This window comes from Salmo salar, chromosome ssa05, assembly GCF_905237065.1.
Source record: "Salmo salar chromosome ssa05, Ssal_v3.1, whole genome shotgun sequence".
Classification (NCBI taxonomy): Eukaryota; Metazoa; Chordata; class Actinopteri; order Salmoniformes; family Salmonidae; genus Salmo; species Salmo salar.
This window is the reverse complement of record NC_059446.1, coordinates 73,410,839-73,432,178: the sequence shown is the minus strand read 5'-3', so window position 1 is coordinate 73,432,178 and position 21,340 is coordinate 73,410,839. Positions and strand designations below refer to the sequence as shown.

General features: G+C 44.5%; 1 protein-coding gene across 1 annotated transcript in view; it reads left to right on the top strand.

Annotated features, from left to right (window-relative positions):
- The first annotated feature begins 530 nt into the window (after window positions 1–530).
- Window positions 531–21,340, top strand: part of LOC106605777 (myocardin) — a 41,187-nt gene continuing 20,377 nt past the window's right edge. The window contains exons 1-12 of the mRNA XM_045718794.1: window positions 531–843; window positions 3,523–3,698; window positions 8,377–8,424; window positions 8,542–8,597; window positions 11,335–11,401; window positions 14,047–14,172; window positions 14,295–14,491; window positions 14,828–14,968; window positions 17,182–17,326; window positions 17,483–17,660; window positions 17,824–17,968; window positions 18,162–18,818. Coding sequence (XP_045574750.1) covers window positions 3,644–3,698; window positions 8,377–8,424; window positions 8,542–8,597; window positions 11,335–11,401; window positions 14,047–14,172; window positions 14,295–14,491; window positions 14,828–14,968; window positions 17,182–17,326; window positions 17,483–17,660; window positions 17,824–17,968; window positions 18,162–18,818 — 1,815 coding nt within the window. The 5' untranslated portion in view covers window positions 531–843; window positions 3,523–3,643. The remainder of the gene's footprint in view (window positions 844–3,522; window positions 3,699–8,376; window positions 8,425–8,541; window positions 8,598–11,334; window positions 11,402–14,046; window positions 14,173–14,294; window positions 14,492–14,827; window positions 14,969–17,181; window positions 17,327–17,482; window positions 17,661–17,823; window positions 17,969–18,161; window positions 18,819–21,340) is intronic.

The window sequence follows — 21,340 nt, the reverse complement described above, 5'->3', positions numbered from 1 at the left end:
CACACGGACACGCACACACACACAGAATGCATCATGTGTAAGAGGATGACGTAGGTATTTAGACAGGGACGCTGACTTACTAAAGTTGCATTCCTTGATTTACATAGAACATTATCAGATGGAAGTCTACACATCAAATCATACTGTAGTACTTACTGCAAAGTCCTACAATAATACCTACCTACCACACCATATCACACCTCAGCAATATACAATATCCCTAATCATTATTTGCTTTTAAATAGATAAGGGAGGAAAAGGTATAGGCCTCAGACTAGTGTAGTGTATCTGGCCAAAGTCTGTAACAATGCCATGCGCATGTTGACATGAGTCATCCATTTTGTGAATACTTTTGACAAAGACACAAACACACAACCACTTATTGTCACTCGATCTCTCCATCAATCAGCCAATCAGTCAACAGATGTATGTTGCTGGGACGGGTGAAGGAGGGGGAGAGGGGTGTGGGAGGGGTAGAGAGAGAGACAGGGGAGAGGGGGAGTGACAACTTTGACAGTCCCCCACAGTTGGCACCAAGGATCCAGGACGCTTTAGGGTGGACAGAAGAGGTCCAGAGAGAAAGAGTGAGAGAAGGATAAGGTTAGTTCTATGATAAGGAAGGAAGGAACATCAGATCCTTTCCTCCCCAAGTTCACCTTTAGAACCCTTTTCCAGGGGATTAACGAGTCTGGAGAGAGAGAGAGAAACAATATGACAAGAAAAGGAACATGAAAGAAATCGTCATTAAACGCACTTGAAGTTATCTCTTCCTTCTCGCATCTCTCTCTAATTTAATCTTAAACCCACTCCAAGTTCCCCCAAGGGACTTCTCTCTCTGTTTCAGTAAGTATTATCTTTCATTCTACCTCATTTACTCTCCCTCTCTCTCTCTCTCTCTCTCTCTCTCTCTCTCTCTCTCTCTCTCTCTCTCTCTCTCTCTCTCTCTCTCTCTCTCTGTCTTCCTCTCTATTTCCCTTCCTCGCTCTCTTTCTCTCTCTCTTTTTGCGTCTCAGTGCTCTACTGTGTGATATGAGGACTCATCGATATCCTACTGTATGGGTAGCGCTCTAATCTAGTTTGTAAATAACTGTGTGTGTGTGTGATTGTGTGTTAATGAACACCAGCTCAGTGATTTTGTGTAAATAATCTCAGTCACTCGGTGTGTGTCCACTTTCATGCTGTTCAGGCTTTCCCAATTTGTCTTATGGGTGGCCAGCGGCATAGTCAATATAGTCAATAAATGGTGTGTGTGCATTAATGAAGTGTGTGTGAATTAGTGGTAATAACCTCTGTCTCTCTCCCATGGTTCTCTGTGTGTAGATAAAACCATCTATTTCTCTGTGGCAGTTTTCACTTTCTTTCGCTTTCAAATCTGTGCATTCAGCCATCAGAGCACGGTCCTCTGCATAGCTGTGTCCTCTGTGATAGGTGTTGTGGCTTTTTATGTGTCCATTATAATAAGTGTCCCCTGTGCACTCACTGTTTGGCATCTGGGTATCTGTCACTGCCTCTGTCTCTGTCACTCATATGGCCTAACTCACCCTGTCTCTCTCTTCTCCTCGCCTCTCCCCCTTTTCCTCTGTCGTTCTAAATGCTTCCTACTGTCTCTTCCTCTTTCTTTCTCGTTATATCCACAGTGTGTGTGTCCCTCCTCTCTTTCTGTGATTGTGGCAGTCTGCCGTGAGAGGCTTGGTCTAGTCAATGTCGATGTTGTCTCTCTACTACTGTCCACTCTATCATGTGTGTGTCAGATAGTGTCTCTCTACTACTGTCCACTCTATCCTGTGTGTCAGATAGTGTCTCTCTACTACTGTCCACTCTATCCTGTGTGTCAGATAGTGTCTCTACTACTGTCCACTCTATCCTGTGGGTGTCAGATTGTGTGTCTCTACTTCTGTCCACTCTATCCTGTGTGTGTCAGATAGTGTCTCTCTACTACTGTCCACTCTATCCTGTATGTGTCAGATAGTGTCTCTACTACTGTCCACTCTATCCTGTGTGTGTCAGATAGTGTCTCTACTACTGTCCACTCTATCCTGTGTGTCAGATAGTGTCTCTCTACTACTGTCCACTCTATCCTGTGGGTGTCAGATAGTGTCTCTCTACTACTGTCCACTCTATCCTGTGTGTGTCAGATAGTGTGTCTCTACTACTGTCCACTCTATCCTGTGTGTGTCAGATAGTGTCTCTACTACTGTCCACTCTATCCTGTGTGTGTCAGATAGTGTCTCTCTACTACTGTCCACTCTATCCTGTGTGTGTCAGATAGTGTCTCTCTACTACTGTCCACTCTATCCTGTATGTGTCAGATAGTGTCTCTACTACTGTCCACTCTATCCTGTGTGTGTCAGATAGTGTCTCTACTACTGTCCACTCTATCCTGTGTGTCAGATAGTGTCTCTCTACTACTGTCCACTCTATCCTGTGGGTGTCAGATAGTGTCTCTCTACTACTGTCCACTCTATCCTGTGTGTGTCAGATAGTGTGTCTCTACTACTGTCCACTCTATCCTGTGTGTGTCAGATAGTGTCTCTACTACTGTCCACTCTATCCTGTGTGTGTCAGATAGTGTCTCTCTACTACTGTCCACTCTATCCTGTGTGTGTCAGATAGTGTCTCTCTACTACTGTCCACTCTATCCTGTGTGTGTCAGATAGTGTCTCTACTACTGTCCACTCTATCCTGTGGGTGTCAGATAGTGTCTCTCTACTACTGTCCACTCTATCCTGTGTGTGTCAGATAGTGTCTCTCTACTACTGTCCACTCTATCCTGTGGGTGTCAGATAGTGTCTCTCTACTACTGTCCACTCTATCCTGTGGGTGTCAGATAGTGTCTCTCTACTACTGTCCACTCTATCCTGTGTGTGTCAGATAGTGTCTCTCTACTACTGTCCACTCTATCCTGTGTGTGTCAGATAGTGTGTCTCTACTACTGTCCACTCTATCCTGTGTGTCAGATAGTGTCTCTCTACTACTGTCCACTCTATCCTGTGTGTGTCAGATAGTTTGTGTCTCTCTACTACTGTCCACTCTATCCTGTGTGTGTCAGATAGTTTGTGTCTCTCTACTACTGTCCACTCTATCCTGTGTGTGTCAGATAGTTTGTGTCTCTCTACTACTGTCCACTCTATCCTGTGTGTGTCAGTGTCTCTCTACTACTGTCCACTCTATCCTGTGTGTGTCAGATAGTGTCTCTCTACTTCTGTCCACTCTATCCTGTGTGTCAGATAGTGTCTCTCTACTACTGTCCACTCTATCCTGTGTGTGTCTAGTGTCTCTCTACTACTGTCCACTCTATCCTGTGGGTGTCAGATAGTGTCTCTACTACTGTCCACTCTATCCTGTGTGTGTCAGATAGTGTCTCTCTATTACTGTCCACTCTATAACTCTCTTTACTGTCTACTGCTCTGGTCTGTGTGTCTTGTACTCAGTGTCAGTATATTTTTCTCAAGGGATAAACAAAAGCATTGACCTCCCCTGTTCCATCTCTCCCCTATCTGTTGTTCTCTGCTTTCCACACAGAGAGAGACAGAATCAGAAGAGTCCATTCCTCCTGATTCCCACCCAAGTGGGAATAAAAACAGGATTCCACTCTTTCTTTCTGTTCCTCCTCTCATCCCTCGTTCCCCTCCTCCTCTCCGTCATGACGTTGCTGGCTTCTGAGAGGTCGCTTCTCATCCGGAACAAATTCCGCTCAGGTGAGGATCTGGCTGGGTCGGTTGGGGTGGGGCTGCATCAGGCCAGGCCGGTTGGAGTGGGGCTGGATCGGGCCAGGCCGGTTGGAGTGGGGCTGGATCGGGCCAGGCCGGTTGGAGTGGGGCTGGATCGGGCCAGGCCGGTTGGAGTGGGGCTGGATCGGGCCAGGCCGGTTGGAGTGGGGCTGGATCGGGCCGGTTGGGGTGAGGCTGGATCGGGCCGGTTGGGGTGGGGCTGGCAGGGAGGAATTAGGCCTGGGGTGTGGGACTAAGTTGCCCTTAGGCTGATCTTGGGTCATATATACAGTGCTGTCTGTATTATGTCATAAAGTGTCACTCAGCCTCTTCTCTCTCTGTCAGCCAAGCCCATGGCTGACACTATGGTAACTAGTAATGATTGATGACTATATCATTGGCAAGAAGTTGTTCCGGTATGATTGTGAAGGATATTGGCAGATAAGTCTAGTCTTGCTAATATTAATCATGAGGATGATTAATCAGGTAAACATATTGATTGTCGTATATCTATTGATTGATTGAAACCACAGAGCTCTCCTGAATAGACATACCAGTGTTGACCACAAATCTTTTAATCTCCCAATGACAGTACTTGTAGCATATTCATCTCAGAACCCAGAACCAAGTTTTACAGCTAGCTATGTTTTAATCTGTCATGAGAGACAAGAGGCATATAGCTACTGCCACATTGTTCCTGTCTCCATTTCAAACCATACCGATGTGAAGTTCTGTTTGTTTACACCGAGGGCTGCTCCGTCAATTTCTAAATGGGGAGAAAAAATAAATGATTTTAATCCACCCGTTTGTAAGTGAGTAGGATTGATTCGAGTCCATTTGAGTCTAAATCTTGCCGGTCACAGCTCCTCTGGTCACACAGGAAGGACAGTAGTACTCCATGTGAACTAAAAACTCTTAGGCAAATTCAAACACATAACTAATTAAATAAGACAGCATTAGAGGTACAGTTATAAGATTGGAAAATGTTTGGGTGACATTATACAGATGCCGTATCTTAATTTGATTATCCTGTAGTTGCAGGTTTAAAAAGGCTTCTAAAGTTTGCAATTTCCACTTAAAAATGTCTGACTTGATATGCCTAACGAAAAATGTATCAACCTCTACAAATTATAATCCACAACAACAGTTCCATTTTCTGTTGCTGCAGGATTATTTTCCTTCTGTTTGCAAACTGGCTCAAATTAAGATCCTACATCTGTAGCAAGAAATGTGTACAGCTACTGAATCCTTTTGCAAGTTGGATTTCTTTATGTTTTGTGTTAGGTCCATCAGCCATAGGTTACTGTCCTTTAACTAGCAGCAGTTGTGTTCTGGAATTGGAATGTGCCCCTTAAAAATGGCCGCCGCTGTTGTTATCAGTCTGCTGCTGTCATAAAGAGGCTTGGTAGGGACAGGAAATGAGGTCATAGAGACATTCCTGCTGTTGTTTTTTTCCACCAGCTGTTCATTACCAGGCCTGTCTTGGGCAGCTGGAGGTTCAGATTAGATTTGATGAGTTTATTTATTTATTAAATACCATGAAGTGTCTTGAGGTTTCCAGATTGGATTCATTAGAAGAGACATTTAAATGAGTTAGACTGGCTAACTAAGTATCAGCTGTCCTGCTGCTTTGAACCCACTATCTCTTCAGCTATGGAGGAAATGGGTGAAGGCTATGAAGGACCAATCAATACTTTTGTCAATAGGTAAATGTTGTCTGATTGGTTGATGTGGAATTAATAGCCTATGGATGGAAGGATGGCAATATGGGTTGTGTAACTTGTGTTGAGGAAGATGTACTACTATACCCTGAGTATGTTACCATGACTGTGGTCAAAACAGAAAAGCGGTAGGGTGTGCTGTGCCTGTGGACAGTGGTGGTGATAGTCAACAATTTTATTTGATCAGTTTCTCATGGCAGGAAAATAATCCTGCAGTAACAGGAAATGTGTGTTATTGTGTGGATGGCAAAAATGTGACATTTTTGTAGGGGTTGATACAATTTAAAGGGAAATTACAAACTTTAGAAGCCTTTTTAAACCTTGAATACACTACAAATGTGCATTTCCTGTTGTGCAGAACATTTCCTGCAACAACAGGGTGATCAAATTAAGATCTTACATCTGTACTTACATCAGCGGTGAAATCATAGTAATGATAATACTGCATTTGGTAGCTGCTAAATGATCAATGATCATTGATAACCTATAAGGTTCACTATGAGATTACTTCACATTATAGACGGTTGAGGAGACGATTATAACTTCAATCCAATCTCTGTTATCTCTCTCTGTCCATGAACGCTTGCCCAAAGCAGGAAGATAATCTCACTGAGCTAAATCCATGCACAACTTCAGTAGCTTACACTGTCACCTTCCTGGTCTTATCTGTCATCAAGATTCTGGCTTCATTTGTTTCTACTCAGTTACAGATTGTTAATTGTTAACGGTAAACTAAATTGACCTACCATCTGTACAGGGCTTATAAATGGTTTATAAGTAGTCAATCAACTCTTCTGGGTACCTTTTAAATGATGATTTCATGTGTTAGTTCCCTGGAGCGGGCCAGGGTCTATGTCTGTAACTTTAGCTGGGTCCTGTATACAAATCTGGTCAAATTTCACCTCTGAGTCCAATCAATTATTCCACCTCACAACCGATTACACATACAGTACCATGACCGAGTCAGCATGGAGGCCTATGTGAGTCAATCAGAGTACCCAGTCCAATACAGTACCATGACCGAGTCTGCATGGAGGCCTATGTGAGTCAATCAGAGTACCCAGTCCAATACGGTACTAAGAGGTAGCTATTACCAGGCTAAGAGGTAGCAGTTACCATGCTAAGAAGTAGGTGTTTCCAGGCTAAGAGGTAGCTGCTACCAGGCTAAGAGGTAGCAGTTACCATGCTAAGAGGTAGGTGTTACCAGGCTAAGAGGTAGCTGTTACCAGGCTAAGAGGTAGCAGTTACCATGCTAAGAGGTAGAAGTTACCAGGCTAAGAGGTAGCAGTTACCAGGCTAAGAGGTAGGTGTTACCAGGCTAAGAAGTAGCAGTTACCATGCTAAGAGGTAGGTGTTACCAGGCTAAGAGGTAGGTGTTTCCAGGCTAAGAGGTAGCAGTTACCAGGCTAAGAGGTAGCAGTTACCATGCTAAGAGGTAGCAGTTACCATGCTAAGAGGTAGCAGTTACCGGGCTAAGAGGTAGCAGTTACCAGGCTAAGAGGTAGCAGTTACCAGGCTAAGAGGTAGGTAGTACCAGGCTAAGAGGTAGCAGTTACCATGCTACGAGGTAGGTATTTCCAGGCTAAGAGGTAGCAGTTACCAGGCTAAGAGGTAGCAGTTACCATGCTAAGAGGTAGAAGTTACCATGCTAAGAGGTAGAAGTTACCAGGCTAAGAGGTAGCAGTTACCAGGCTACGAGGTAGGTGTTTCCAGGCTAAGAGGTAGGTTTACCAGGCTAAGAGGTAGCAGTTACCAGGCTAAGAGGTAGCAGTTACCAGGCTAAGAGGTAGCAGTTACCAGGCTACGAGGTAGGTGTTTCCAGGCTAAGAGGTAGGTGTTACCAGGCTAAGAGGTAGCAGTTACCAGGCTAAGAGGTAGAAGTTACCAGGCTAAGAGGTAGGTGTTACCAGGCTAAGAGGTAGCAGTTACCAGGCTAAGAGGTAGCAGTTACCATGCTAAGAGGTATCAGTTACCAGGCTACGAGGTAGGTGTTTCCAGGCTAAGAGGTAGCAGTTACCATGCTAAGAGGTAGAAGTTACCAGGCTAAGAGGTAGGAGTTACCAGGCTACGAGGTAGGTATTTCAAGGATAAGAGGTAGGTGTTACCAGGCTAAGAGGTAGCAGTTACCAGGCTAAGAGGTAGCAGTTACCAGGCTAAGAGGTAGCAGTTACCAGGCTACGAGGTAGGTTTTTCCAGGCTAAGAGGTAGGTGTTACCAGGCTAAGAGGTAGCAGTTACCAGGCTAAGAGGTAGCAGTTACCAGGCTACGAGGTAGGTTTTTCCAGGCTAAGAGGTAGGTGTTACCAGGCTAAGAGGTAGCAGTTACCAGGCTACGAGGTAGGTGTTTCCAGGCTAAGAGGTAGCTGTTTACTGTAGAACCAGGCTAAGTGGTGTTTTTACTGAAGTAATGTAATGGGGTCTCTTTTCGAGTGGCAGTCGGCTGACAGAAAATAGGGGAGGAAGAATTTACTTAGCGTGCATGACAGTGATGAAGGGAGGGAGGTAGAGAGTTCTGGAGAGAGAGGGACAGCTGAAGGGGGGATGGGGGTGACAGAAATAGACATACTGACGGATAAATAGTTACAGCCCCCCCAAACCCTTCTCATCCTGCTGTCCCCTCCCTCCATCCCTCCCTCCATTTCTCTCAGATCTCAAAACTCAGCACTGGAATGCATTGTGGGAAACATCACCAAACCTATCAGCCCCTCCCCCAATGAACCTCTTAGTGTGAAGGTGTGTGTGCAGTGTAGTGTGTGTGTGTGTGTGTGTGTGGATGGAGTGGGTGTCTGTGTGCAGAGATTGCTCAGTCACATGTTACTATACTATTACAGAGGGATATTGTACTACAGAACATAGGACAGTACCTTTTACCCATAGTTACCTCGCAGGTGATTCCAGGTATTCTCATACATCTAATTCACCACCTCTCTACTGCTTGTCTTTCAGTCTTGCAGTTGAGGATTCAGAACCGAAGGCAAAATGAAATCGACTCTGGTGAGTGGAGTCACTGTTAATGTTTACTGACAGGGTTGGGTGTTCTCTCTTCTTTACACTACCTTCTAATGACTGCTGTCTCTCTCTCTCTCTCTCTCTCTCTCTCTCTCTCTCTAGGGTTGAAAACTACCTGTTCCTCTCGCAAAGGAGAGAAAGACCAGAGTAAAGCTCTGGTGAGTAGCTCACTGTTTCTCTCAACCTAAAGAAGAGACTTGTTATCTCACTGTTTCTCTCAACCTAAAGAAGAGACTTGTTGTCTCACTGTTTCTCTCAACCTAAAGACAATACTTGTTGTCTCACTGTTTCTCTCAACCTAAAGAAGAGACTTGTCTCACTGTTTCTCTCAACCTAAAGAAGAGACTTGTTGTCTCACTGTTTCTCTCAACCTAAAGAATAGACTTGTTGTCTCACTGTTTCTCTCAACCTAAAGAATAGACTTGTTGTCTCACTGTTTCTCTCAACCTAAAGAAGAGACTTGTTGTCTCACTGTTTCTCTCAACCTAAAGACGAGACTTGTTGTCTCACTGTTTCTCTCAACCTAAAGAAGAGACTTGTTGTCTCACTGTTTCTCTCAACCTAAAGAAGATACTTGTTGTCTCACTGTTTCTCTCAAGCTAAAGAAGAGACTTGTTGTCTCACTGTTTCTCTCAACCTAAAGACGATACTTGTTGTCTCACTGTTTCTCTCAACCTAAAGAAGAGACTTGTTGTCTCAATGTTTCTCTCAACCTAAAGAAGAGACTTGTTGTCTCACTGTTTCTCTCAACCTAAAGAATAGACTTGTTGTCTCACTGTTTCAACCTAAAGACGATACTTGTTGTCTCACTGTTTCTCTCAACCTAAAGAATAGACTTGTTGTCTCAATGTTTCTCTCAACCTAAAGAAGAGACTTGTTATCTCACTGTTTCTCTCAACCTAAAGAAGAGACTTGTTGTCTCACTGTTTCTCTCAACCTAAAGAAGAGACTTGTTGTCTCACTGTTTCTCTCAACCTAAAGAAGAGACTGTTGTCTCACTGTTTCTCTCAACCTAAAGAAGAGACTTGTTGTCTCACTGTTTCTCTCAACCTAAAGAAAATACTTGTTGTCTCACGGTTTCTCTCAACCTAAAGAAGAGACTTGTTGTCTCACTGTTTCTCTCAACCTAAAGAAGAGACTTGTTGTCTCACTGTTTCTCTCAACCTAAAGAAGAGACTTGTTGTCTCACTGTTTCTCTCAACCTAAAGACAATAACTTGTTGTCTCACTGTTTCTCTCAACCTAAAGAAGAGACTGTTGTCTCACTGTTTCTCTCAACCTAAAGAAGAGACTTGTTGTCTCAATGTTTCTCTCAACCTAAAGAAGAGACTTGTTGTCTCACTGTTTCTCTCAACCTAAAGAATAGACTTGTTGTCTCACTGTTTCAACCTAAAGACGATACTTGTTGTCTCACTGTTTCTCTCAACCTAAAGAATAGACTTGTTGTCTCAATGTTTCTCTCAACCTAAAGAAGAGACTTGTTGTCTCACTGTTTCTCTCAACCTAAAGAAGAGACTTGTTGTCTCACTGTTTCTCTCAACCTAAAGAAGAGACTTGTTGTCTCACTGTTTCTCTCAACCTAAAGAAGAGACTTGTTGTCTCACTGTTTCTCTCAACCTAAAGAAGAGACTTGTTGTCTCACTGTTTCTCTCAACCTAAAGACGATACTTGTTGTCTCACTGTTTCTCTCAACCTAAAGAAGAGACTTGTTGTCTCACTGTTTCTCTCAACCTAAAGAAGAGACTTGTTGTCTCACTGTTTCTCTCAACCTAAAGAAGAGACTTGTCTCACTGTTTCTCTCAACCTAAAGACGATACTTGTTGTCTCACTGTTTCTCTCAACCTAAAGAAGAGACTTGTTGTCTCACTGTTTCTCTCAACCTAAAGAAGAGACTTGTTGTCTCACTGTTTCTCTCAACCTAAAGAAGAGACTTGTTGTCTCACTGTTTCTCTCAACCTAAAGAAGAGACTTGTTGTCTCACTGTTTCTCTCAACCTAAAGAAGAGACTTGTTGTCTCACTGTTTCTCTCAACCTAAAGAAGAGACTTGTTGTCTCACTGTTTCTCTCAACCTAAAGAAGATACTTGTTGTCTCACTGTTTCTCTCAACCTAAAGACGATACTTGTTGTCTCACTGTTTCTCTCAACCTAAAGAAGAGACTTGTCTCACTGTTTCTCTCAACCTAAAGAAGATACTTGTTGTCTCACTGTTTCTCTCAACCTAAAGACAATACTTGTTGTCTCACTGTTTCTCTCAACCTAAAGAAGAGACTTGTTGTCTCACTGTTTCTCTCAACCTAAAGAAGAGACTTGTTATCTCACTGTTTCTCTCAACCTAAAGAAGAGACTTGTTGTCTCACTGTTTCTCTCAACCTAAAGAAGAGACTTGTTGTCTCACTGTTTCTCTCAACCTAAAGAAGAGACTTGTTGTCTCACTGTTTCTCTCAACCTAAAGACGATACTTGTTGTCGCAATGTTTCTCTCAACCTAAAGAAGAGACTTGTTGTCTCACTGTTTCTCTCAACCTAAAGAAGAGACTTGTTGTCTCACTGTTTCTCTCAAGCTAAAGAAGAGACTTGTTGTCTCACTGTTTCTCTCAACCTAAAGAAGAGACTTGTTGTCTCACGGTTTCTCTCAACCTAAAGAAGAGACTTGTTGTCCCACTGTTACCGTAGGCTACAGTAAATGCAAATAGTAACAATACAGATTTTGTTACAACGACAAAAGAAAACCCTATGTAATCATGCTATTGTTTAGGGGTCAATTCCATTTAAACTGAAAACCCATTGGCATAAAGAAATAATGATAATTTAGGCCATGTCATTTAAATGAATTGAATTGAAATGGAACTGACCCCAAAACTGGTTTGCTGGTTTGACCTGCTATCTCCCAATGCAGCGTCTAACTGATGATGGCGCCACTCAGAAGTCGCCCCTGTGTGGTCTGAACATTAAAACTGCACAAGGTGATGATGCCCCGTCTGTCTGTCCACTGTATTCCTGCTGTCTGTTGTCTGACTCATTTAGTATGCTCCCAACGAAGCATAACACTCCTCATCACCTACCTCTGTCTCAGTCATCAGTCTTTCTCTTCCCCTCTAACTACCTCTCTCTCTCTCTCTCTCTCTCTCTCTCTCTCTCTCTCTCTCTCTCTCTCTTTTTACTATCATACATTTTCCATGACACCCAAAACTACTTGTTACATTTTGAATGCTAGCAGGACAGGAAAATGGTCCAATGCCACACTTATCAAGGAAATACGTGGTCATCATTACTGCCTCTGATATGGCAGACTCACTAAACACATGCTTAGTTTGTAAATGATGTCTGAGTGTTGCATTGTGCCCCTGGCTAGCCGTAAAAAAATAAAAAATAAAACCGTGCTGTCTAATTTGCTTAATATAAGGAATTTGAAATGATTTATAGCATTTACTTTTACTATTAATACTTAAGTATATTTTAGCAATTACATTTACTTTTAATGCTTAAGTAGATTTAATAAACCAAATACTTTTAGACTTTTACTTAAGTAGTATTTTACTGGGTGACTTTCACTTTTACTTCAGTCATTTTCTATGAAGGTATCTTTACTTTTACTCAAGTATGACAATTGAGTACATTTTCCACCACTGCTCTCTCTCTCTCTCTCTCTCTCTCTCTCGCACTACCTCTGTCACTACCTCTCTGTCTCTGTTTCTTTCTCTCTTTCTCTCTGTCTCCCTCTCTCTCTCTCTCTCTCTCTCTCTCTCTCTCTCTCTCTCTCTCTCTCTCTCTCTCTCTCACTACCTCTCTCTCTCAGTGTTTCTTTCTCTGTCTCAATCCATTTTCTCTTATCTACTCCAATTCCTCCACTCCTCTTTACCTGTAAAGTGATGAGGAAATGAAGGTTCAGAGCCCTATGATGGAATTGGCATTCCATTAGCTGTCAATCACACCTAGATGTGAACCATGTTGCTCTCCATTACGGGCAGGTTTCATTGGATTAAACCTGTCAGCCAAGCAATGATGGACAGAACACAAAACCCCACCCATCCAGGGGTGGAGAACTGTCGTTTTCTCAACCACTCACATCTCTCTCACCCTCCTCTCCTCCTCTGTACCCTCTCCTCTCTCTTCTACTATCCTTCTCTCTCTTTTCTTGTCCTCCTCTCTCTTCTACTCTCTATCCTCTCCTCCTCTCTCTTCTCTTTTCTATCCTCTCATCCCCTCTTCTCCTCTCCTCCTCTCTTTTCTTCTCTCTTCTCCTCTCCTCCTCTCTCTTCTCTTTTCTATCCTCTCATCCCCTTCTTCTCCTCTCTTTTCTTCTCTCTTCTCCTCTCCTCCTCTCTCTTCTCATCTTTATCCTCTCCTCCTCTCTCTTCTCTTTTCTATCCTCTCCTCCTCTCTCTTCTACTTTATATCCTCTCCTCCTCTCTCTTCTACTCTCTATCCTCTCCTCCTCTCTCTCCTGCTCTCTCTTCTCCTCTCTATCCTCTCCTCCTCTCTCTTCTACTTTATATCCTCTCCTTCTCTCTCTTCTCCTCTCTATCCTGTTCTCCTCTCTCTTCTCCCCTCCATCCTCTCCTCCTCTCTTCTTCTCTCTATCCTCTCCTCCTCTCTCTTCTACTTTCTATCCTCTTCCCCTCTCTCTTCTCCTCTCTCTTCTCATATCCTCCTCTCTCTTCCCCTCCATCCTCTCCTCCTCTCTCTTCTTCTCTCTATCCTCTCCTCCTCTCTCTTCTACTTTCTATCCTCTTCTCCTCTCTATTCTCCTCTCAATCCTCTCCTCCTCTCTCTTCTCATATCCTCCTCTTTCTTCTCCCCTCTATCCTCTCCTCCTCTCTCTTCTTCTCTCTATCCTCTCCTCCTCTCTCTTCTACTTTCTATCCTCTTCTCCTCTCTATTCTCCTCTCAATCCTCTCCTCCTCTCTCTTCTCATATCCTCCTCTTTCTTCTCCCCTCTATCCTCTCCTCCTCTCTCTTCTACTTTCTATCCTCTTCTCCTCTCTATTCTCCTCTCAATCCTCTCCTCCTCTCTCTTTTCATATCCTCCTCTTTCTTCTCCCCTCTATCCTCTCCTCCTCTCTCTTCTCCTCTCTATCATCTCCTCTTCTCTCTTCTCATATCCTCCTCTCTCTTCTCCCTTCTATCCTCTCCTCCTCTCTCTTCTTCTCTCTCTTCTCTCCTCCTCACTCTTCTGCTCTCCATCCTCTCCTCCTCGCGCTTCTACTCTCTACCCTCTCCTCTCTCTTCTACTCTATATCCTGTCCTCTCTCTTCTACTCTATATCCTGTCCTCTCTCTTCTACTCTATATCCTGTCCTCTCTCTTCTACTCTCCATCCTCTCCTCCTCTCTCTTTTCTCCTCTATCCTCTCCCCCTCTGCTTCTCTGTAACCTTTCCTCTTGTATTTATCTCATTGTCCATTGTGATTAAAATACCACTATTATTGTTGCATTTCTGGTTGTGTTGTTGTTGTTATTTATGTGTCTCCAGGGGTATGTGGTTCCTTTAAGGCAGACGTTTTGTGTACCCCTGCTGGGTTGAACTGGGATTGAGTGCCCACAGCAACACAGTTATGCATACACAAACACAAATCTGCTCTCAACTCCTGTTACTTCTCTCTCTAATAGACAGGAGTGTGTGTGGGGCCGGAAGGCAGAAGAAGGCTCGGCTGGCTAACAACCTTGGAGAGAAGGTCCAGCATCGGCCCGGACCTCTGGACCTCCTGCACAAACACATACTGCCTCCGGAGAACCGTGAGTTAACGCACACGCACACATGCACGAAAGAACTATAGACGTTTTCAAACAGTCTAGATGTCATTACTAATTAACCTATTCCTTCTCCCCCTGCCTTCCTTCTCCTACTCTTCCCTTAGGCCCCGTCTCCTTCCCTCTCTCCTCAGATGTCTTCCAAGATGACATCTCTTCCTGCTCTTCCTCCTTGTCTCCCGAGCAACTCGGGGTCCTCCAATCACCAGACTTCTCCTCGTCGCCGGGGTTCTCAGACGACCAATCACTGAGTGACCTGTCGCCTGGGGTCTTGCCCCTTACCCACAGTCCCGCCCATGTTCAGGTGAGATTACCTTCCCCTAAATCCTAACCTCAACCATCAAGTGAGATTACCTTTCCCTAAATCCTAACCTCAACCATCAAGTGAGATTACCTTCCCCTAAATCCTAACCTCAACCATCAAGTGAGATTACCTTTCCCTAAATCCTAACCTCAACCATCAGGTGAGATTACCTTTCCCTAAATCCTAACCTCAACCATCAGGTGAGATTACCTTCCCCTAAATCCTAACCTCAACCATCAACACAAGAAACACAAAACTGACTTTAGAACTGCAAGTCATGTTTGGATTACAGCCTTTGCTATTACCTGTTTATATTTCTGTCCTGCTTTCCTGCAGTCTATCTTGGCGTTGCTCCCAGCAACCGAGGGCATCAGCCAGCCAATGAGCATGACCGTGGGCGACTCCAACTCCATGGCAACGACCGGGAGACCAAAGGGGATGTATCTGACCTCCCATGCCACGCCCCTGCTGCCAAAGGTACTGGAACAGGGCTACTCAGAAATAGACCAAACACACATCCAGAACAATGTGTAAATGCATCTGTAAAAAGCATTATAGAAATGAAGAATGAATTGATTGAAGCATTAACAATGGATTGATTGATTTATTGTCAATAAGTCAATCCAAAATAATCCCATGCATATACAGTATTACAGTATTACAGTATTACAGTATTACGGTATTACAGTATTACAGCATTACAAATGTTAATGCATTGTCTGCATAGAGAGACAGACATGTTTTGACTGTGAGGGTCAGATACAGTATATCAGTAGGCACTCTTCTTCTCCCGGTGTCTACTGATAGGTATTCAACCACATAGCATAATGTACACACACTCTGGTGTTACGCATTCATTAGTGTCGACAGTCACTACCAACAGAACTATGCCCTATGGATTAAGACACGCACACATGCACACACACACAAACACACACCTGCTAGATGTCACAGCTGACTGGGACACACTGTCAGTTGTCACGGTTTCACACATGCGTTTAATGTCAGGATCCAGCTAGGATACTGACTGATCAACCTGAAAGGATCACATATGTTACATGACATATTGTACAGTCGTGGCCAAAAGTTTTGAGAATGACACAAATATAAACTTTCACAAAGTCTGCTGCCTCAGTTTGTATGATGGCAATTTGCATATACTCCAGAATGTTATGAAGAGGGATCAGATGAATTGCAATTAATTGCAAAGTCCCTCTTTGCCATGCAAATGAACTGAATCCCCCAAAAACATTTCCACTGCATTTCAGCCCTGCCACAAAAGGACCAGCTGACATCATGTCAGTGATTCTCTCATTAACACAGGTGTGAGTGTTGACAAGGACAAGGCTGGAGATCACTCTGTCATGCTGATTGAGTTCGAATAACAGACTGGAAGCTTCAAAAGGAGGGTGGTGCTTGGAATCATTGTTCTTCCTCTGTCAATCATGGTTACCTCCAAGGAAACACGTGCCGTCATCATTGCTTTGCACAAAAAGGGCTTCACAGGCAAGGATATTGCTGCCAGTAAGATTGCACCTAAATCAACCATTTATTGGATCATCAAGAACTTCAAGGAGAGTGGTTCAATTGTTGTGAAGAAGGCTTCAGGGCGCCCAAGAAAGTCCAGCAAGCGCCAGGACTGCCTCCTAAAGTTGATTCAGCTGCGGGATCGGGGCACCACCAGTACAGAGCTTGCTCAGGAATGGCAGCAGGCGGGTGTGAGTGCATCTGCACGCACAGTGAGGTGGAGACTTTTGGAGGATGGCCTGGTGTCAAGAAGGGCAGCAAAGAAGCCACTTCTCTCCAGGAAAAACATCACGGACAGACTGATATTCTGCAAAATGTATAGGGATTGGACTGCTGAGGACTGGGGTAAAGTCATTTTCTCTGACACAGCCATGAATAAAGAATGGTACCAACACATCCTCCGAGAGCAACTTCTCCCAACCATCCAGGAACAGTTTGGTGACGAACAATGCATTTTCCAGCATGATGGAGCACCTTGCCATAAGGCAAAAGTGATAACTAAGTGGCTCGGGGAACAAAACATCAATATTTTGGGTCCATGGTCAGGAAACTCCCCAGACCTTAATCCCATTGAGAACTTGTGGTCAATCCTCAGGAGGCGGGTGGACAAACAAAAACCCACAAATTCTGACAAACTCCAAGCATTGATTATGCAAGAATGGGCTGCCATCAGTCAGGATGTGGCCCAGAAGTTAATTGACAGCATGCCAGGGCGGATTGCAGAGGTCTTGAAAAAGAAGGGTCAACACTGCAAATATTGACTCTTTGCATCAACCTCATGTAATTGTCAATAAAAGCCTTTGACACTTATGAAATGCTTGAAATTATACTCCACTATTCCATAGTAACATCTGACAAAAATATCTAAAGACACTGAAGCAGCAGACTTTGTGAAAATTAATATTTGTGTCATTCTCAAAACCTTTGGCCACGCCTGTATACATCCTGCTGTTAACTTCGCCTTAGGAACTCATAACATGGTAGTACTTTCAGAACTGGCTGTACTCATCAGAACTGATCTGACCTCTCTCAGGTTACACTGTTTATGGATTTTGACAATGCTTGAATAATATATTTCTAATAAAAATATGGGATTTGAGAAATATTACTTTGATTCATTCTCTGTCTCCCCCTCTCCCTCTTCCTTTCTCCACCTTTCTCAGACAGCCCAGTCTCTCACACCTCCCTCCCTGACTTCCTCTCGCCCCCCCCGCCCGCGGAAACCCCGGGATTCACAGCCCAAGATGAGGAAACTGAAATACCACCAGTACATTCCCCCCGACCAGAGATGCACGGCCGGGACTGCCGGTAATAGTCTTTATCCTTTCAAAAACAGCATTATATTTCATGTATATTTTACCTTTCATACAATACTTTCAGCCCAATGTACTTTACATGACAAATGTTGTCAAAATGAGTCCACTAAATAGCAGGGAAGTTGATCATTATTAACATTGTGCTCAGGGGGAGGGGCCAGTCAGAGGAGCCCCACCCCAGCCCAGCTCTTAGACCCCGCCTACTCCAGCCTCCTGCAGCAACAGCAGGTGTTCCTCCAGCTGCAGATTCTCCAGAACCAACAACAACAGCAGAACCAGCAGCAACAGGACCAGCAGCAACAGCAGCAGCTCACCGTCACACCCAGGTAGGTACCACTACATACACCACACCAAACCTCCCTCCCCCTGGGCCTTCTCACAAGAACTGTGGTTTCATTCAGATGTTATACGGTTCATCAGACCATTTAAAGTTGGTTAGTCATTACATGTGCGCTGGCAACTAGCATGAATGTTTTGTTTTTATCAAAGCGGAGACACCAACCAAATGGTGAGGTTCTCTGGAGCCATGCCCCAGGACCCTCAGCCTGTATCCAAGGCAACAAACCACACCTCTGTGGACACAAGTCCCTCCAACAAGTCTGAGCTCCTCCCACCTAACCTGGTCGACCTCACGGTAATATGGGCAGGACAATAACTTGAACATTTGAATGTTTATAGCACTTCTTATTTCCTATTTATCTGTACCTCCTCTTCCTTCTTTTGTCCTTGCTTGCTTCTCTTCATTCTCTGACCTCTTTCTCTCATCCCTCTCTATTTGCTGTCCCTGACCCTCTCCTCTGTCACACTCCGTCCTCCTTCTCTCCCAGGTGTCTGAGTTGCGACAGCAGCTGCGTAAGCGAGGTCTTCCTGTCTCCGGCACCAAGCCCGCCCTCCTCCAGAGGCTCCGCCCCTTCCAGCTGCCCCACCTGTGTTTGACCCCTGTGCCCCTCTGCCAGCTGGGTACCAGCCTGGAACCCCTTACCCCCACCTCCTTGCTCACCCCCAGCCACTACCCCAGCTCCAGCCCCAGCTCTGGAACTGACTCCCCCACCAATAGCCCTAACCATCAGGTCTACATCCAGTCCACTGGAATTCTGAGCGGGGTTCCAAACGGAATTGTTAATGGCATTCCGAATGATAATACTAATGGAATTCCCAATGGAATAGGGGTCAGTGTGGTGGGGGAGCAGTGTGGCTTCCTGGCCCCTGCGTTAACCCCATCGTCAACACCCCACCCCGGTCTCCCCCCATGCTCCTCTTCGCCACTGTCAACTGGCGCCTCCTGGCGGTCGGAACAGGAGCAGCAGGAGCTGAGCCTGGAGCTGGAGATGAGGGAGAGGATGAGGAGCAGGCCCAGGGAGAGGCTATCTCCTCCTCTGTCTCTATCCTGTGGGGGTTCCCTCCATCCCTTCCTGCAACAGGATCCAGGATGGCCCAGAGGGACACCAGAGAGGGAAGGACAGACAGAGATCCTGTTCACACAGGTAAATTAACACGCCTGACTCAGACAGACAGACCAGTCTCTCCTATACCTGACAGACAGACAGATACACCAGTCTCTCCTATATTTGACTCAGACAGACAGATACACCATAGTCTCTCCTATACCTGACTCAGACAGACAGATACACCATAGTCTCTCCTATACCTGACAGACAGACAGATACACCAGTCTCTCCTATATTTGACTCAGACAGACAGATACACCATAGTCTCTCCTATACCTGACAGACAGACAGATACACCAGTCTCTCCTATATTTGACTCAGACAGACAGATACACCATAGTCTCTCCTATACCTGACTCAGACAGACAGATACACCGTAGTCTCTCCTATACCTGACTCAGACAGACAGATACACCATAGTCTCTCCTGTATCTGACTCAGACAGACAGATACACCATAGTCTCTCCTCTACTTGACTCAGACAGACAGATACACCATAGTCTCTCCTATACCTGACTCAGACAGACAGATCCACACATAGTCTCTCCTATACCTGACTCAGACAGACAGATACATCATAGTCTCTCCTATACCTGACTCAGACAGACAGATACACCATAGTCTCTCCTCTATCTGACTCAGACAGACAGATACGTCATAGTCTCTCCTATACCTGACTCAGACAGACAGATACACCATAGTCTCTCCTATACCTGACTCAGACAGACAGATACACACATAGTCTCTCCTGTATCTGACTCAGACAGACAGATACACACATAGTCTCTTCTATACCTGACTCAGACAGACAGATACACACATAGTCTCTTCTATACTTGTCTCAGACAGACAGATACACACATAGTCTGTCTTGTATCTGACTCAGACAGACAGATACACACATAGTCTCTCCTGTATCTGACTCAGACAGACAGATACACACATAGTATCTCCTATACCTGACTCAGACAGACAGATACACCATAGTCTCTCCTATACCTGACTCAGACAGACAGATACACACATAGTCTCTCCTATACCCGACTCAGACAGACAGATACACACATAGTCTCTCCTATACCTGACTCAGACAGACAGATACACCATAGTCTCTCCTATACCTGACTCAGTCAGACAGATACACACATAGTCTCTCCTATACCTGACTCAGACAGACAGATACACACATAGTCTCTCCTGTATCTGACTCAGACAGACAGATACACCATAGTCTCTCCTATACCTGACTCAGACAGACAGATACACACATAGTCTTTCCTATACCTGACTCAGACAGACAGATACACCATAGTCTCTCCTATACTTGACTCAGACAGACAGATACACACATAGTCTCTATTGTATCTGACTCAGACAGACAGATACACACATAGTCTCTCCTGTATCTGACTCAGACAGACAGATACACACATAGTCTCTCCTACACCTGACTCAGACAGACAGATACACCATAGTCTCTCCTATACCTGACTCAGACAGACAGATACACACATAGTATCTCCTATACCTGATTCAGACAGACAGATACACACATAGTCTCTACTGTATCTGACTCAGACAGACAGATACACCATAGTCTCTCCTATACTTGACTCAGACAGACAGATACATCATAGTCTCTCCTATACCTGACTCAGACAGACAGATACACAAATAGTCTCTCCTGTATCTGACTCAGACAGACAGATACACCATAGTCTCTCCTATACCTGACTCAGTCAGACAGATACACACATAGTCTCTCCTATACCTGACTCAGACAGACAGATACACACATAGTCTCTCCTATACCTGACTCAGACAGACACATACACACATAGTCTCTCCTACACCTGACTCAGACAGACAGATACACCATAGTCTCTCCTATACCTGACTCAGACAGACAGATACACACATAGTCTCTCCTCTATCTGACTCAGACAGACAGATACACACATAGTCTCTCCTACACCTGACTCAGATAGACAGATACACCATAGTCTCTCCTATACCTGACTCAGACAGACAGATACACACATAGTCTCTCCTATACCTGATTCAGACAGACAGATACACACATAGTCTCTCCTGTATCTGACTCAGACAGACAGATACACCATAGTCTCTCCTATACTTGACTCAGACAGACAGATACATCATAGTCTCTCCTATACCTAAATTCAGACAGACAGATACACAAATAGTCTCTCCTGTATCTGACTCAGACAGACAGATACACCATAGTCTCTCCTGTATTTGACTCAGACAGACAGATACACCATAGTCTCTCCTATACTTGACTCAGACAGACAGATACACCATAGTCTCTACTATACCTGACAGATAGACAGACAGATACACACATAGTCTCTCCTATACCTGACTCAGACAGACAGATACATCATAGTCTCTCCTATACCTGACTCAGACAGACAGATACACCATAGTCTCTCCTCTATCTGACTCAGACAGACAGATACACACATAGTCTCTCCTGTATATAACTCAGACAGACAGATACACACATAGTCTCTCCTATACCTGACTCAGACAGA